Source organism: Manacus candei, unplaced genomic scaffold (assembly GCF_025592945.1).
Source record: "Manacus candei isolate 608988 ecotype Guabito, Panama unplaced genomic scaffold, ASM2559294v1 h1tg000049l, whole genome shotgun sequence".
Taxonomy (NCBI): Eukaryota; Metazoa; Chordata; class Aves; order Passeriformes; family Pipridae; genus Manacus; species Manacus candei.
In genome coordinates, this window is record NW_026138097.1 from 11,137,813 (window position 1) to 11,156,418 (window position 18,606).

Here is an 18,606-nt window from a genome sequence, read left to right on the forward strand (position 1 = left end):
CCCAGTATACTGAAGTTCAGAAGTACAGTCCTTACATGTTACAGTTACCATTTCTGAGGCAGTCCTTACCGTTACCATTTCTGCTGCGTGTGCATTGAAAATTTTTTATTATTTTTTTTAATTATTACTTTCTTCTCTTTCTTAACATTGTTGCTTTTTGTTTGGTAGTCAAAAGTTGCTCAGTGCTGTTTCTGCACACTTCCTAGAGTTAGACATTAAAATGGTAGATATCTAAGTCCCTTGTGCACAGGTTCTTAGTATTTCTCTGGCTTGCCTTTAGGTTGCAGGACGGTTGCATATTGAAGTAATGCGAGTCACTGGGTCTGTCCCAGAACGTGTAGTAGAAGGAGATGACTCGTCTGAGAACTCCAGCGAGAGTGGGAGTCTGGAAGTCATGGATAACAACGGAGAAATTATTCACAGAGCAAAAAAGCTCTCCTGCAGGGTAAGAGAGAACATGATGAAGTTAAGTTTCAGGCCTCTGTAACTATGTAGTCAGTCTGAGAGTTACCAAGCTATGTAGACTCTTGCTTCCTGAAAATTCTCAGAAAAGACGTCTCTTGTTCCAGTTCAGTGTAGGTCAGTCTTTGGTTGACAGTGGCTGATTTAATTAGTGTTAGTTTCTAGTATATGCAGGCCTACATCTTAAATACTGAAGTTACAAGGACTGTCCTTGGCAGACACAGAGGGAGAAACAGTTTTTCCCTGTAACTGTCTCCTGTGGTTTGTTTGATCATGTAAAGTAGTATCTATGGGTGGTGTACGGATTTCATTTCTCCTGTGATAAAGCATTTCTCTCCACTCGAGCTTATCAGCTTCCTCAAAGAAAACATTTGCATGGGTTAGATGCATGTAACTGCTTTCCTTGCATCTACGTTTCTGTAAATGCAAAATAAGACTTCCTAAATGAGGAAACCCTTACTGTCCTTAAAAATTTTTCTTGGCTGTTGGTCGTCAATTTGCAATTGAAGAAGAAACAATCAAATTTATGACAACATCTGTTTTGTCTCCTCAGGTAAAAATAAAAGAAGCAACTGGACTGCCACCTAATCTCTCCAACTTTGTGTTTTGTCAATACACATTTTGGGATCAATGCGAGTCAACAGTAGCAGCACCAGTGGTAGATCCAGATGTGCCTTCACCTCAGAGCAAAGATGCTCATTTTACAGTGACTTTCTCTCACTGTAAGGTATGTTTTTTTTATTATGAAACAGTGTTACCAGGAGGAAGGTATGTTTGATATAAACTGTTTAGAATCTGAGCCTTGCTTTACTGGGGGAAGAAGGAGGGAGTCAAGTCATCTAACCAATGACTTTTGACTATATTTAAGAATGCCTTAATATTTTGCTTCATCACTTCTTTGAAATGTAACAAAGGGGGGAAAGTCTTTTAATTAGTGATCTTTTAAATTCAGATATTGTCTTTAATGCATGGAGGAAGCTGTAGTTTATATAATGACATCTGATTAAATACTTGTTTGGTAAGCTCAGTAAGTTGTGACATCATTTTAATGGAAATTTTCAAAGCATGAAATGCATAAGCAGGAACTGCTGACATGATGATGTTTTACAACTTTCTTGTCCAGAGTCAAGCTTTATGATGCAAACTGTATTGTCTTAGCATGCAGGTGGCTCGTTGTTTGGCATGTCCTTACAAACTAGTTGAGGAGATACAAATATATAATTTGATTGAATGTGGTTTGGTTTTCCTTACTGCCAGGACTATGTGGTGAATGTCACAGAGGAGTTCTTGGAGTTCATTTCAGAAGGAGCTCTTGCTATTGAGGTGTGGGGTCACAGATGTACTGGCAATGGCAGCTCTGTTTGGGAAGTTGATTCTCTTCATGCTAAAACTAGGACACTGAGAGACAGGTACAAATAAATTACAAATGAATGCTTCCACCAACTTTCTAAAAGATTTCTAATGCTTGTGGTGCACAAAATACTTTGAGGCAACCATTAGTTTTTGTGGGGATGTCTTTTTAGGTGGAGTGAAGTAACTCGAAGAATAGAAATGTGGATTTCCATACAAGAATTGAATGAGATGGGAGAATATACTGCAGTTGAACTCCATCAGGCAAAAGATGTAAACACAGGAGGAATTTTCCAGCTTAGGCAGGTAGGTATCTTTTCCTTGTCATCCTGTTTATGCTCAGATTGATTCTTAATTTTATTCTTAGTTTCTTTCTTTTCTCAATTTCCTGTTCAGGGTCATTCTCGCAGAGTTCAGGTGACGGTGAAACCCGTACAGCATTCGGGGACGTTGCCTCTCATGGTAGAAGCAATTCTTTCAGTGTCTGTAGGTGGTGTGACTGCCAGATCAACCAAACTGCAAAGGGGCTTGGACAGCTACCAGGTAAGGCAGTTAATTTCTCAGTTTGGTTTGGTCTTGTTGTTCTAGACCAACATAATTCCAAAAGGGACCTTAGCACACTGGTACATTATTTGCAGTTTTACACGTGTTTGAGGTTAATACATATAACATGAGCATATGGTGCTAAATTTGCTTATTTTTTTCCTTATAATTCAACATGTAACTGATAAAGTACTGAGTGTGGTGTTCTAATATATATAAGACAGTAGGAATATGGAAATTGTTTTTACCTTTCTGTGTAGAGGTGATTAATACTAGATTCCTAGTGCTATTAGTTTCCCTTCCTTCCAGAAGGGAAAAACAGGAAAAAAAAATTACTGGAGTAAATGTCTTGTCGTGAGATACTATTTACCTGTTCAAAAAGCACTGAGTTATTTGATCAGAATCAAAAATAGTCGTCACTGAATGGGAAAGGGCTATTTCACGTAGTAGAAAAGTCCTTAAGCAGCATAAATGATTTCAAGCTGCTACTGGACAAATTCATATTGAAAATAAAGCATTATTTTAACAGTGATGGCAAAAAACAAGTGGAATGGGCAACCCAGGGAAGCAAGGTGCCTTTTGTCAGAAGGGTTGCATTCAGTACCACAAGTAATTCTAAACTTAGATACAGATGAAATTGTAAAACTTGCAATTAGTGATCTGCTTGCTCAGTCCTTTTTCTGGCACTGTATTCTGTGGGGTCTTTTGTTTTGTTTTGGGTTTTTTTCTATGAATATATTCACTAATATTCAAATCACAGCTGAGCTGCTATAGTCTGTAATGAAAAAAAAAATCTTTCTACCTGATAATAAGACTTTGGTTATTTGAATGTTGTAACTTAAACATTTTAAAAATTTGTGGCAGAAATGTTTGTATTCGTGTTCTGGGTTATTTCTGTGAGTTTTTGTTGAGAGAAATGCATGTTTTTTTTGTGTTTTACAAAATTTATTTTCTCCTACCAGAAGGAGGAGGATGATGGTGGTGATATGGATAGTTACCAGGTATTGCTGCTGTTGCTGTCAATCCTGCGGCATGGGGCACAGCTAATGCTAATAGCCAGAAACTTTCAAATGAACAAGCCTAATGGAGCAAGCAAAAGCAGCTTTGAAATACACATGTGCTGTGCATTTAAGAGGCTACCTGGGCTATAAAACACTGCTGTTTCAGTTTACCTTGTGACTTTATACTCTTACAGTGTCCTCTCTTCTGTAGTACTCTGCAGTCAGCTCTCCTAACTGGCTACATGAATTGCTATGGGAATAAAAGCTTAAAAACTTTAGTTTAGAATGAAAACAGTTTACAGTATCACAGGGAAAAGAACAACCACCTGCAGCTGCAGGCATCTTTTCCAACCAAATTGTGCAGCTTAGGCTATTTTGTTTTCTAAAGGAAACATAACCTTTTAAGTTGTGCAGTTTTCTGAAATGCTTGTTGGGAGAGAAAGGGGAGAATGTGAATGGGGGGTAAATACAGAAGCTTCAGTGAAGCAATTTTTTTATCTGCACAAAACCTGAACTTGAGCCTGTTTTTCTGTGTGATAAGGCAGTCAGAATTTAGGCAGTATAACAGAAGAGTCATTTTAAAAGGTGACAAAGAGCAGAACAGGAAATGCCTAAAAAAGTAAAATACATTTCAGACTTCTTCATAGAAGACCTATTTCTAATAGGCAGTCTTACAGAAGTAGAACCAGTTAGGTGAGAATGCTGACATCCCTTGAGATAATGTATAAGGTTTCACAGCAATCTCAAAAATATCATCTAAGGTACTAACTTCTTGCGGGCTGTTTATGCGCTTCCTGGCATATCACAGAGAAGAACGAACTAGATTTTCTGTGATACCACAACGCATGATTGCATGATGGGTTTTGTTTGCATGAGAAATCTTTTAATTGCACTGATGGCAGCTGCTAGCAATGGAATTTTGTGCAGGTTTGAGGAAGTACTGGCCTGTCTAATCTTCAGGAGAATTTATGATCAACTGATGATACCTGATTTTCTTATTCCATATGCTGTTCAAAAGTTTGATTGCCACTTCTGTGAGTAATTAGCCTACGGTGTATAATCTGTTCAGCAGCAGAGGCAGTCACATTTTCTTTTCCTCCTATTGGAATTTTAGACTTGAAAGCAAATAAACTTCCATTCATGGGTGATGAGGTACTTAATCAGTGTGCATGTCATTGGGGGAAAAAAGTTTTCTGCATCGTGCAAGCCATTTAATATAAATTCTAATTAAATTACCACAAAATCCACTGCCTTTATTCTTAACCACATAATCTAATGACTTTCTTATCTCTTTCCGTGTTAGGAAGAAGATTTAAACTGTGTACGAGAAAGGTGGTCTGATGCATTAATAAAACGTAGAGAATACTTAGATGAGCAGATCCAAAAGATCAGCAACAAACAAGGTTTGCACCTTGAAGTCTCTGTCATAAGTACTTTATGCCCTATACTGCAAAAATTGTGTCTCATATGTAATCCTAATATCTTCCACTGTAGAAAAGTCTGAGGAAGATATAGAACGAGAAGCCCGGCTGGTCGAGCAGTGGGTAGGGCTGACAGAAGAGAGGAATGCAGTGTTTGTTCCAGCACCAGGCAGTGGAATTCCTGGTGCCCCCGCAAATTGGTATGTTCAGAAAAACCATTGGAGCTGTTAGCTTTTTGTACATAAACATTGCACACTACAAGGGAAAAATCTAAGGATGTTTTAGAGTTTTCTATGTTCTCCTGTAGTACTGTAAACTACACTTACTGGCAGAAGGCTTAGAAGGTCAGGTGCTGATTTTAATGTGAGAAAGGTTTGTTTAGTTAACATATTACATAAAGTAGCTTTGAAATAGCTTTCAAGGTTTGAAAATCACTTTTGAATATAACATAGTATTTTTCAGCTTTATGCAATTCTGAGAAAATTATTTTGCAGTTTGATTCGTTTCAGAAAAACAGGAGTTCAAATATTGATGGTAAACCACACGATAATTTCATTGATAGGGGGTGGGGACAGAAGAAACTGAGTCCGAAGGATGTGTTCTCTCTGATTCATTTGAATTTATAATATATTTTTCTTTTAGTTTCACTTAAATCTGTGTTTTAACTAAGATCACAAAAATGAGGAATGAAACGTTAGATTTGGGAAAGTGTGGACAAGAAATACGGCTCTAGTGAAGGGTACACTGGTGTCTCTGATAACACCCAATATCTCTTCTTCATTGGGTGAATGATGCAGTTATACTCTTTTTCTCACGGTTTTTCCTCTCATCCATCTGTGGTCATGTAGCTAAAAGTGTGTTCATTGATATAAAGACTATGCCTTGCCAATAGTTACATATCCAGTTGCTTGAAAGGTTGCTGACCTTTATGTATGAGATGGACTGCAACCATTACCTTTGTAAGGAACAGAACAGGCCATTTAAAATTTTTGTCCTCACAGCAAATGACATGTGTTGTGCAGTGTGAATTAAGTTTTGGCAAAGCACTTCATTTAGTTCTGTGTGTAGATTTAGCTCCATGTGTGTAGACAAAATATTTTCTGTGCCACATGGACGTTTCAGAGTAGCCATCAAAATGTTGACAGCTTCAGCCATTGGTTACAGTTAATAATATTGCATGGAGACCAAAATTAGCTTAGGTATGAATTTGCCTTCCTTGTTGCCAGCAGTTTGTTTTGTTTCAGGATTCCACCTGCAGGAATGGAAACACACATACCTGTCCTCTTCCTTGATTTGAATGGTACGTTGTAACAGCAGACTATGAAACTTGGGGAGGGAAAAGTGGGGGATTAGTTTGGGTCAATAAATTGTTAAATGGAAGAATGAATCTGAAATGTGTAAGAAATCAAACACTGTCTCATATGGCTTGTAAAATGCTTTTTCTTTTGGTCCTGTATGTTGGCATAATTAAGCACAACTGTTTTAAAATAAAGATAAAAATCAGGGAGCACATGAGTACAGAAATAGGCCGTATATACAGAAAATAGCATAAGAAAGCAAGCTTAGTTTGAATCAAACAGTACATAAGAAAATCCTGTAAATATTTTGATGTACAAATTCACGTGTCTTCAAAGCACAGATGGAGAATCTCTCAATGCTTTCAGAGCTCCTTTCACTGAGGTATCTGTAGAGTCTTAAACAGCTGGTTTAATGAAGAGCATGTTTAGGATTATAGTGAGCATTTTGTTTTACATGTGAGGAGATTATTGATACATATTCTTAAAACATGGATACACAGTGTAAGTAACAAGAGACCAGAGGTGGCACCACATTTAAGGACTGTTTAGGAAGCAAGTCTGTAATTACAAACCTGAACATAAAGCAGAGGAGGATCCACAGGCCTTGTCACATCCAGCACTGAAGTGGGCTATTAGACATATTTGTATAAGCAATGCATTAATACCTGCTTTAGCAGATGCTTTTGGAAAGTGAAATACCCTCTTCCTTCATCTATGTTCATAAGGAATGTTTTTATTTGTTTGGGGTTTTTTTCATTATCAGTAGAGATTAGCAGACAAAAAATCAAATACAATATTTAAACAGATTGATGGATCATTGCACAACTTTTGTTTATTTAGCTAAAAGCCTATTCTCAATTTCTTTTGTATGCTGAAATACCCTTCAAAATTCTGCATAGTAATAAGACTAATTAGGATTAAATGTACTATGAAATATGAGTAGGACTTTATTACAACTTTGTATTACAACTTTGCCTCTATAAATTAATATCCTTGGTATAAAACTATTTCATTCTTTGCACATTTGTTTCATTAGCTGATGACCTCAGTGCCAATGAACAACTTATAGGTCCCCATGCATCAGGAGTTAACTCAATACTACCAAAGGAGCATGGGAGTCCATTCTTTTATCTGCCGATCATAAAACACAGTGATGATGAGGTAAATTGTTAGCAAGCCTCCTTCTTGACAACTGCAGCTTATGTTAACGCTTTCTTCTTATGTTTTTTTATTTATTTTCTACTTCTGTGTATTTAATCAGTAGTAGTAGTAGTACGTTTTTGTACCATCTGTATCTAGTGCTGCCTTTATTTTCTGGTCTATTTATTTGGAATTTAAGAGGATATGACTTGTTAGCTCTTCTGCCTTAATTCAGAGACGATAAGTCTTAGCTCTTCTTGGCAAAAGAATAATTCACCTGTCTGACTCAAAATCCCTTCTTCTGCTTTCCTCATCCCTTCATCATTTCTCTCATAGGCTCTTAATTCAATAGAGAAAACTACTGTGTTTATTGTGCACACTGGGCAAAGTTTAATGCTTAAATAAAACTTCTTTCATTTGGGAATTGATTTTCAATTTGTGAATTGTTGGAAATTAATGGTTCAGAATCCATTTTGGAATTTCTTGACTCATTTCTTGCATGTTCTGTGCCTACTCAGGCCATTGCTTAAGAGACTGTTTCCAGAATAAATGGGACACCAAAGCTGGGGAGGAGGCGGGGGAAGGAAAAAAACATTCTACACAATGGGAGCATGTTTATTCTGTATGGGCTGTTATAACCTGATCCAACATAGATGGAAGATTTTACATTGAAATAAATAAACTTTTAATACAATAGCAATAGGATTTGAATTGCTTCTTCCAGTCTTGCTTCTGCTTTCCTTTCTGTCTCCAGCTGTGTGAAGACTTCCTTTTGGAGCAGAGTTTGCATAGTGCAGGGATTGTGGTCATGATTGTTTTCTCCAGCATCTTAATACCCCTTTTATGCTTCTTCTGGTAAACTCCTTACTATGTAAAGGAGGTTTCACTCCACTTTGTTCAATGATGCTGATTTTTCTCTCATTAAAGAATCATTTTACTTCATGTTAAATCATTGCAAACTATACCTGTTGTTAGAGTAATTGAATCTTTGATTTCCTTCCTCCACTTACTTTGTCTGCATAGGTTTCAGCCACTGCTGCCTGGGACTCTTCTGTCCATGATTCAGTGCACCTGAATAGGGTAACTCCTCAAAATGAGAGAATTTACTTAATAGTGAAGACTACTGTGCAACTCAGTCATCCTGCTGCAATGGAACTGGTATTACGCAAAAGGATTGCAGCCAATATTTATAACAAGCAGGTAACAAGTTTCTATTTTTTTATTCCTTAATTTGTTTCATAATCTTAATTTAATTAATGTGTTTTTTTAGCTGCTTACTTAATTTTTAAAGTTTGGTCTCTCCAATTCCTATGAAAGATAATGAAAACTAGGTATTTGTAAGTTGCAGTGAAGCTGTGTACTTCTGGTATATTCCTTTGAACTGGCCATTTCACAACTGATTGAACTCTTAGTAGTGTTTTGTACTGAGCACAGAGCTGTGAAGAGTACTTAAAGTATCATTAATGCTAAAAAGGAATTTAATGAATTATTGTCTTGTCTGCTTTCACAATCAAATTTTTCATTGTGACTTTTCATTTCTTGGGATGTCATAGATAACAATTATCAAAACAATAACTGAAAATTAATTTGTTTCTAGAGTTTTACCCAGAGCCTGAAAAGGAGAATATCCTTGAAAAATATATATTATGCCTGTGGAGTGACCTATGAAATAGTATCCAATATACCAAAGGTAAATTATACCATATTTCTCTGGCAAATTCACAGAAAGAAACAGAACTGATCTACTACAGTGGTTGGTACTGATTAGGAAGTAAATGTCCTGCTTTGCTGATATGAGGCAGCTTGCCAGAGTGTATATAGTGAAGTTCAGTGGTGAGATCATGTTTATCTTTAAACAGTTGAAAACTGTGGGGATTTTATTTTCTCTTTTACTGTGTTTAACTTAGTTTTTGTAGTAGAGTTATTTTTGAAATCACATTAGTGTCTACAGGGAGAATAAAGAGAGTACTCAGAGGAGTGTTCTTGTCAATGAAAACAGAATAGCTGGGAAGCTGAGTTTGCAGGAATATAAATTGCTTTTTTATAGAAAAAGCTCGTACAAATTGTAAATGTACTATAAGATTTATTTTAAAGGTAAACAAACTGGATGAATGAAAACATAAATAGCCTTGTCACCATGTAACTGTCACTTTTTTGCAGTAGTACTTAAATTTTAAGCTCCAGAGAAATCACAGCATATTTTAAGATTTGGAAAGGAAATTACATTTCCTTGCCTACGAAGTTGTCATTAGTTAATCCTGAACATATGTGATTTCAAGTTATATATGCATTATTTCTAGAAGTGCATTTACTACAGTAAATGCACAAAACATCTCCTAAGTGTGATTTCTTCAGTATCATTTACATCTCTATTGAAAACCCCCAAATTATTGATCATAATTAAGTTTACTGATTACCAATTCAAATTAATTCGTGGATTGAGCTGGTCCAAAAAAAGTGAATCAATACATGAAAAATAATAGGCTTCACTTTTTAAAAACTTCAATAGTGCAACTTGTAATTTAGGCTACAGAAGAAATTGAGGATCGTGAGACCTTAGCGCTGATGGCTGCGAGGAGCGAGAACGAGGGCACATCCGATGGCGAAACCTACATTGAAAAATACACCCGTGGTGTGCTGCAAGTGGAGAACATTTTGAGCCTTGAACGACTAAGGCAGGCAAGGAAAAGACATTTCTTGCACCCTTTGCACTGGATTATGAGAATTCAAGAAGAGATGATTGCTCTTTTAAAAATACCGTGTTGCTTTTCTAGAGAACGTTGGACAGATAAAAGTAAGACTAAGATACTTCTGTGAAATACAAATTTCTGGTAGTGGTGAGTCTAGTAACTATAGCTGGCAATGGTGTAGTACTTGGAACCTGAACAGGCAGAGACCAAAGAATGAATTTCAGATAGAAACTTTGGTGGTTGTGTGTGCAAATTCAGATTTTGTAAATGCAAGCCCTGATTGCTGCTGTTAGCCACGCTGAAAAAAAGTACCTATCCTGCTTGATCATTTCTCTTGAGGAGACCATGACATTGTTTTTTAGTGTGTTGTTTTCTTTAAACAGGCAGTCACAGTCAAAGAGGCTCTCTCCACCAAAGCGAGAAACATCCGCAGAAGCATCAGCACTCCAAATGTCCACAATGTAAGGACCCTTTATTGTCTGGGAAGTTAACACTAGAGGGAAAGGGAGCTACTGTTTGTGTGCTGATAATGCTTGCACAATGTGATATAGTATAGTAATGACTGTTCTGAGCTAGGAGTAACCAACCTGTGGGAATGTTGCCATGAATTGAAACCCATCTTCACAACTGTCCATCCTGGGAGATAATGAAGTTGACAGGGAAGTGGGGGAGGTTGGTTGGAACTCTTCTCCTTTCATAAGGATATTTGTTTTGGAAGTAGTTTAGGATGACAACTGCCCTGATTCAGATTACTTTTACCTCCAAGTCCCTTTAACTTTTTTCATAGTGTAAGGGATAGTTTCCATTTTGTGTGCATTTTATGTGTTCTTCTATAACTCACTCAAACAGCAGAAATGTAGCTCTCTTTATACATAATCTTATCTGAAAAGAGATAGCAGAAAAGTTGTTAGGACTAAATGATCACAGTGTTTCCTCAAGGCATTATATTTTATTCATAAAAGGCATTTTGTCATTCTGTCTGTTGATGTTCCATAGGTATCCTGTAGCCGACTGGATCTTTCTGCCTGTGATGAAGATGATAAGGTATGTAAATATGACAACAAACATTCTCAGATTTCCCACTCTCCCACTGAAGCAAGAGGTATTTGAGAATAAAAAAAAAAAGAAAACCAGTATTTTTAAAGCAGTGTGTTTACATAATACTTTTTAAAATGCTGCACCAATTATATATTATTTTGAATTAAACCTTCTTGTCTTTCTCTGCTTTTCATATAAGAACTGTATAAACTGATATTTAAGAAAGTTAAAGTTAGAGCAAAACTCTATATACTTCAGTGAAAAGCTGATTAGCTTTTAAATAACCCATTTGTGTGAGACAGGAAAATTATTTGAAGTCAGACCATACCTTTGGTTTGTGGTTTTTGTTTGATTTAAAATAAAAAAAAAAAAGAGTTTACCTATAATTTTTTCCATGTTTACCTGCATCAGCATGCAGATTTATGTATTTTTGTTTCTTTAGGGTTGGTCTGAAAGTCACCTGGATATATCTGACTGCTGTTCCAGTTATCAAGATGTATCATGCTATGGTACTTTACCCAGGGAGTCACCTCGAAAGAGCAAAGATGGCAGTGGTGAGACTTCACACACGTAGTGGCAATGCTGGTGGATTTTTATTTACTGCATTAAACTGAAAGTTTAATTCTCAGTGCTTTTTTCCTACTAAAGGTGTTATCCAGCTTCTTGTTTTAGGAGCTAAACGTAATCTGGAAGTAGGGGAGAAAGGGAGAAATGCATAAGATATCCAGGAAAAGGTGTAAAATTGAGGGTAACCAAAAAAAGCAAGAGAAGGGCAGAAGAACAAACTAAATATGAATCAAAACACTAGAACAAAAAAAGAAAAAAACCCAAAGCAAACAAAAAAAACCCCAAAACCACACAAAACAACAAAAAGCAGGTGCTGTTATTTTATGAATTTGAAAATGAAGATGATTCTGTTAAAGTGAGAAGTGTCCTTTTACAGGTTCTTTCCATGATTTGGATATTTGCTGTGCCACCATGTCGGTGTGTCACAGTGCCTTCTTTTCTTTGGGTCACAATGTAACATGCTTTTCTTGATCAGGCAGTACACGTAGAGATACTGCTGCAATAAAGTGGGACTGAGAGTTTATTCATTGCTTCCTTGCTTATAATTTCCTTTTTGATCATCCTGGCTGTGCAGGATGGCTGGCTTGGTTACAGGGCAGATTTGCAGTTGGGCAGGTCAGGTGAGGCACAGGAAGCAAAGAGTTTGCCAGTTCCATTTCAGGGACACTTCCCACTATTATGACTGAGATGAAAAGAAATATTGGAGCTCAGAATGAGGGGGCAGATACTGCTATTCTCTGCTTTCCTTCCATTTCTAGACTTCTCAGAGGAGCTTGTTTTGCTCTGTGCTATTTCATGCTTAGGCCAGTGGTTGAATACTAAAGTATTGACATTTTTCTACAGCCAGCAACTTGCCAAATGCGTGGCTTAACCTTCAGTTTATTTGAATTATGCTCTGGCAATCAAGATATGAAGAACTGAAATACAGTGGTTTTGCTTTTTTACCTAGGTGTTGTAGCAGAGAATTCCCATGCTTTAATGGCCAGCCCTTTTAAAGCATTTTCTCCTCAGCCACCAAAATTTTTCAAGCCCTTAATGCCAGTGAAAGAGGAACACAAAAGGAAGACCCCACTTGAAAGCCGACCTCTGCTTAGTCAAGAGGTAATCTTTGAAAAGGTGTCTGCTTTTTTAAAGGAGAATGAGTGATTTTGTGTACTTGGTAAATCATTTGCATCTGTTGCAAAAGAATTTTCTAATTCTCTGGTGAAAATTGTTCAGGCCAATCTTTAGATGTGGTGGGATTTCACTGTTTGCCTTTTACCTGAAATACCAGATTTGGGTTTTGGGGCAGTTTTTTGGGGGTGTTTTTTGATTTTATTGTTTTTACTTCTTGGTAAGTATTCTCTTTTACAGGATACTTCTAATTTAAAGTAGCAGTTACCTACATTTTTTTTCTCTCCAGCAAGGTGTTGGTGTGTTTTTTCATAGATAAGACATAATTCTGTGAAACAGTATCCTAGGGTGGTTACAATTCTGACCTTTATTCCCTAACCTAAAACTCCAGGAGGAGCGCATGAGTTTCTCTGCCTATTAACTTGATGTATATATGGTCAGCACGGATGTTTCACTTTCATCACGTCCTAATGCCTTTCTAACTTGGCACGCATTTAGCACCGCGTTCAGAGCTGTGGTTTGTGTGATGTATTGTGTGTCTTAACCTTTGCAGAGCATGCCTCCGCCTCGGGTGCACTGTGCTGTCTGTGTTGTGCCTGCAGGAAGCAGTGCCAGCAGCATGCCTGTAGACAGCAATAGCATACATGAGGAAAAGATTGTAAGTTCTGTACCAGTTTCTGTTTCGAGGCCTGATGGTGGGCTTAGGGCTATTTGGTGGTGGGCTTAAGGCACTTACGCTACTGCAGCAGGAAAAAATAGTTGTAACGTGGATTTAACCCCTCGTCACTGTTAGTAGGTAATGGTTATAGCAGCTGCTTGCCTGGCTTGCAAATGCAATCTGTTGTTGGAACTAACTCAGTTGGGTTCCTGTGTTTTGGTTTTGTTTTGTTTTGGGTTTTAATATTTATATGTGATTTGTCTTGGGGAGTGTGGGGGGAGAGGGGAGGCTTTAGTTTTTACAGGTAACAGATGATCCAAGTAAAGGACGGTTTAGTGAACCATGCTGTTGTCACTCTAATATACCTTGTATGTTACCTAGATTTTGTGACTATACCCCAGAGTAAATGGAATGACCCCATTTGGTGTAAGTAACCCTGCATTCAGGTGTGGGTACACTATAAAAAGCTTATAATTGCCTGATGTGGAAGTAATATGACTAAAATAAGATTGCCGCTCTTAATTAACCTGCAGCCTGTCTTCATCATAATTCAGGTGGAATTGAGGTGGAGGGCTTTTATTTTAATCTTCACCTGACAAATCCTTTTCTCACTGCTGCTTCAACAAAAGATGTATCATCATCTCTGCTGTATGATGGTTTCGGTTTTGGGGCTGTGGAATATGGCTGGAAATACTTGCTTTAATCAGAGCTTTAGATTTAAAATTCAGAACCTTCAAATTATTTTCTCTAAGTGTTACTGGCCTCTTTTCCACAAAGTGCTAGTGAGGGATTCTTCCTATTCAACAGTTATTTTCATTCCTACCATATAGCCAAACCAGTAAAAAACCTGTTCTGGATTTCTAATGCTATTTTTTAGGTTGTTAGACTAAAGAATCCTGAGTGTTCTGGTGTATATATTTGAAACTTGGCTGCTGGTTTGGGGTGGCAGCTGTTTCATTCTTGATCATGTTAATTTTCCATAAGGTAGCTGACATGCTGACTTGCACTTAGTCACTGATACAAAATGGCATGAAGGTATTTGGAAGACAAAATCTTCTAGAGGGTTGAAAAAACATTCCCTGGAAAATAAATTGTTACAAAATTTTCCATAGCAACTTGAGGGCAGTTTTAATCCCTTGAGTGAAAACAAAGTCCCACCCCATACATGCCCTGAATTAACCCAGGTATTTGCTTGTGCTGCTTTCCAAAGATATGCAGAGGCTTTCAGAGCTGGAAAAGGGCAACATCCTGCCACCAGGCTTTTCCAACTAGAATGGAACTAATTCACTGAACACTGTAAACCTGCTGTAGCAAACAGGACCCTGGAAGGAGCTGTTCTTTCAGTTCTCAGCTGTTTGTTCCAACCTTTGCACTGACTTCTCCCTTGCATGAACATAGCTTTTGTTTGGTTGCACAGGGAGTCAGATCAAGGGAACTGATCCATCCGGTCGATGTCTAGACTACCATGGAGTTATATTTCATTTGGATCTAGCCCTCTGTCTCATCACCTTATAGACCCTTGAGTGGGTACTGGAGAGACAGGCAAGAACTAGCAGCTACTAGTGGGGAGGAGGTTGAGACGGCTGCTCTGTGTAACCCTGACAGCTTATGGCGTTGTGTTTACCCAAATGATGGCTTCTGGGGTTTTTTTATCACTTTAGGAAAGAAGACTTTGTGGAATGTAGGCTTCCCTGGCTACCCCATGTTTTTCAGAGTTGTAGCAAGTCTTATGTTTTAACTGGGCTGGAGCATATCTGTCACACAATTGGATGAACAGTGCTCTCAGAATGAGTTCAAGGATTACACCAGGGCAGCATCACAGCTCCACATGAAACTTCAGCTGTCTGCTCCTCTCTATCTGATGCAAAGTGAAGTTTTCACATCATTAATAAATACTGTAAATGACTGCTCCAAGGTACAGAGCCTCAGTCATACTCCTAAAACTGGATGATTGGTGTTGCTTCAGGTGGGATGCTCACTTGCATCTTACAGCATTTAAAAGATCCCATAGAAGTAAAGCAACTAAACATACAGGAAACTAATAATATTAACTAGATTGATGTTCTGCATCTAAGTAGGTGTAAGAATGATGTTGGGCCTTTTTCTCATGTTTCTCTGAGATCTGTTCTTAACTTTTCTTGAGTATTCAAAACACATCTGTTGAAAGGAGGAAAAAAAAAAAAAGCAGTTAACAAAAATATTCAGTTAGCCTGCAATAGGGCATTCAGCCTGAAATTTCAGACAGTACTTACACATGTTTGATATTGAAACTCTTTCAAAACAGCATGGTAATAAGGGCATGTTCTATATAATAAATGAGTGCAGTAGATTATGTTACAGTCAGATTAAATGTTTTCATATTAAGTGTATTTAAATCCTGCCTGTAATTAACGTGTCCAAGGGGGGTTTGGCTAAGAAGAAACCCTCCTAGCAGGCAATGAAAATGGAAGAACCAGTGGTGCAACCACTAAAGTATTACTGATTTTCAAATTAGTAAAATGGGAACTAACGTCTTGAGGTTACTTGAGAGGTATAATTTAGGGATTTTAAAACTCAGATATTTTAACTTTTAACTACACAGTATCTTTATTACAAAGCAGGTGTAGGGAAGCTGCTCTGTGTTCTTGCTTGTTTTGCTTCTGTTACTATTAAAACTTGATATATAGTCTCATCTCCTGAGTTCTTGCTGTCACGTTCTTACTGTTACCAGTTCTTAAATCTGTTTTTCATTATAGTCGTTCTATTACGTCCCAGGGAAGTGGCTGACATTTCCTTATCAGTTTTTCAAGGATTTTATCTTTATTTCTGCCAATAGCCTGAGCAGTACAAGGCATTTTCTTTCTTTTTTCCCTACATCTTACATCCACAGAAATTAGAAGAACCCTGAAATTGCTTTTTTTCTGGCATTTCCCAATCTGGAAACTTAAGAGAAGCTCTGAAAAAAAATATGTCTTGTCCCCACCAGGGGCGTCTTTTATGTGTCACAGGGTGGTGTCTCATCACTTATTTGCAGCATTCTTCATAACACATGTTCTAGTAAGAAGACTGGTTCTCTGTACCTTAGCTTTTGTACTTAAAATGACAGAGAACCCTAAAACAACACGACTGACAATGTGGTTACTTGTTGGACTTTTCCTAAACAAGTAACCAATGTCTGTGTGTCGATACATCCATTTTTAAGTTACAGCCTCTTATCCAGTCTGACTCTGAACAGAGACCCCTTGTGTGTTAAGATTTCCCTTTTTTTCAGTCAAATGAGGAATCTTGCAAGTTTCAAAGGAGATACAAAGAACTTTGTTATAAAATGCCATCCGATCTCAAGTGGATGTTTAACTAGTATCACCTAGAAATACTTCCTTCATGAAATATGTATTACTTTGGAGTTCATATCTTAGAAAAGTGTGTATTTGATAAATTCTTAGTTTGTAATGTTTTAAAACCAATAAACTACAAGGTCCTGCATAGAGCAGAACTTACGTTTGCAGAAGTGAAAAGGGTGAAAGGGAAGGAGTAAGGAGGATAATTGAGAAAAGGGCCCTCAGAGATGAGGGGTATACTGCAATATGCAATGAAGATGTTTCATAATGCTTTAGAGCTTGGAAGGGCATTCTTAGTCTCAATAAAGTGGATATTGATTATTTCCTTTACTTCCAAAAGGGCTGCCTGTAGATTTTAGAGGTAAATTACAAGATTTTCAATAATATAAATAATTCTCCATAGTCTTAGGTGACATTTCATAACACTGTAACTCCTCTTCAGAGAAATAAATAATTGCAAACTAAAGCCTTTATCCAAATTCCGTATGAGAAATAACTGAAGCAGAGCTGTAAAAGTTATTAAGCAAAGGATGCCAAGCCTTTATTTGAGCAAGTATTAAAATCTGAAATGTGGTTGGATTTGTCAGATATACTTAGACAGGCAGAAGCAGCTTCTTCAGATATTGATTGGTGTGCCAACAAAAATTTAATATTTCTGAAAATCTTGAGTCAGCTTAAGAGGCTGTTCTGCATGGGTAATATGATTGAATTATATCTGCTATGAGCTTGAACATGGTAGGAATGAAAATGAGACTTTGTTACAGATAAGGGCCATCTGACATACAGGCAGAGGCTGGAAGGTCTGGGGCTGTTCAGCCTGAAGGAGTCCAGGCTCAGGGGCGTCTTATCAATGCATACAAATACCTGGTGGGGAGGGGGTGAAAACAAGGCAGACTCTTCTCAGCAATGCCCAGTGACAGGACATGAGGCAATGGGCACAAATCAAAACACACAAGATTCCATCTGAACACAAGAAAACAGTTTGTTTACTGTGAGGGTGGTCAAACACTGGCATGAGTTGTGCAGGAAGGTTATAGCATCTCCATCCTTGGAGATCTCAAAACTCATCCAACAGGACACTGTTCTGTACAGTCTGCTCTGGCTGACCCCTGCTTGAGCAGTGGGAGATTGGACTAATTCACCTCAAGAGATGCCTTCCAGCCTAAACAATTTTGTCATTATTCTGACATGGGCAAACTGAACAAGCCTGTTTTCTTTCTGCACATATGAAGTCTTGTCGTACAAAGTTATTTGAACAGTCTTGGCTGTTACGAAGTATCATAAACATTTTCAAGAGGCTGTTTATCCTGATGTGTTTGTTCTCAGTGGTCATCTGGTTAACTATTATGCTTTTCCTTTTACATTGGTGATTCAGAACAGGTGCCTGAAAGCATCAAACTACTTTAGGTACCACACAGGATGTGCCTTGATCAGTATTTGAAATCTATGATGCAGATAAAGGAACTGAGATATAATAGGAGCTTGAATTTCTCTGAAGTACTTCAGTAGTTTTCATTTTTCTGAAAATACTATTCTTTCTAGTAGGAATTCCCTGTAAACTAACCATTTTTAATATGTATATGTGTGTATACATATATGTATGTTTATACCTGCACACATTTTGTAAATAAACCCATATGTATAAGAAAAAGGAAGAACTTAAGAAAGCATCCATGTGGAGTCCTGCCTGCAGCATTTTATATCACCATTTTCATATTTTATATCAGCATTTTATATCCTGGTGGGAGCAACACCACTGTGTTGCTGGGGTCTTTCTCAGATGCATCTTTACAGACTGGTCATCAGCTTCTGATGGACTCTGTGAAAGCCACATCTGTGGGTCTGCTCACAGTGCATTCCCACTCATTATCAAAGGGAAATTCAAGGAGGTATCTCCAAATTCTGCCAGGCTGATTAGTGTCACTTATTTTCCTCCAGACATGTACATGTATGCACACAAATGCTTCCTTGAAGATTCACTGTAGTATTTGATAATTTTGCCTTTATT

General features: G+C 37.6%; 1 protein-coding gene across 9 annotated transcripts in view; it reads left to right on the top strand.

The window, feature by feature from the left end:
* Positions 1-18,606, top strand: part of KIF13A (kinesin family member 13A) — a 108,229-nt gene that overhangs the window by 85,867 nt on the left and 3,756 nt on the right. For 2 of the 9 annotated variants that reach the window (XM_051799135.1, XM_051799137.1), the window contains 18 exons: positions 281-445; positions 1,016-1,189; positions 1,720-1,871; positions 1,986-2,118; positions 2,209-2,355; positions 3,318-3,356; positions 4,660-4,759; positions 4,851-4,977; positions 6,022-6,077; positions 7,112-7,236; positions 8,239-8,415; positions 8,813-8,905; positions 9,742-9,894; positions 10,289-10,366; positions 10,902-10,949; positions 11,386-11,497; positions 12,460-12,611; positions 13,177-13,281. In XM_051799135.1, the coding sequence (XP_051655095.1) occupies positions 281-445; positions 1,016-1,189; positions 1,720-1,871; positions 1,986-2,118; positions 2,209-2,355; positions 3,318-3,356; positions 4,660-4,759; positions 4,851-4,977; positions 6,022-6,077; positions 7,112-7,236; positions 8,239-8,415; positions 8,813-8,905; positions 9,742-9,894; positions 10,289-10,366; positions 10,902-10,949; positions 11,386-11,497; positions 12,460-12,611; positions 13,177-13,281 (2,136 nt within the window). Of the gene's footprint in view, positions 1-280; positions 446-1,015; positions 1,190-1,719; positions 1,872-1,985; positions 2,119-2,208; positions 2,356-3,317; positions 3,357-4,659; positions 4,760-4,850; positions 4,978-6,021; positions 6,078-7,111; positions 7,237-8,238; positions 8,416-8,812; positions 8,906-9,741; positions 9,895-10,288; positions 10,367-10,901; positions 10,950-11,385; positions 11,498-12,459; positions 12,612-13,176; positions 13,282-13,662; positions 17,468-18,606 lie in introns of those variants that run through there. The other 7 variants (XM_051799136.1, XM_051799139.1, XM_051799141.1 and 4 more) reach the window with 6 other exon arrangements.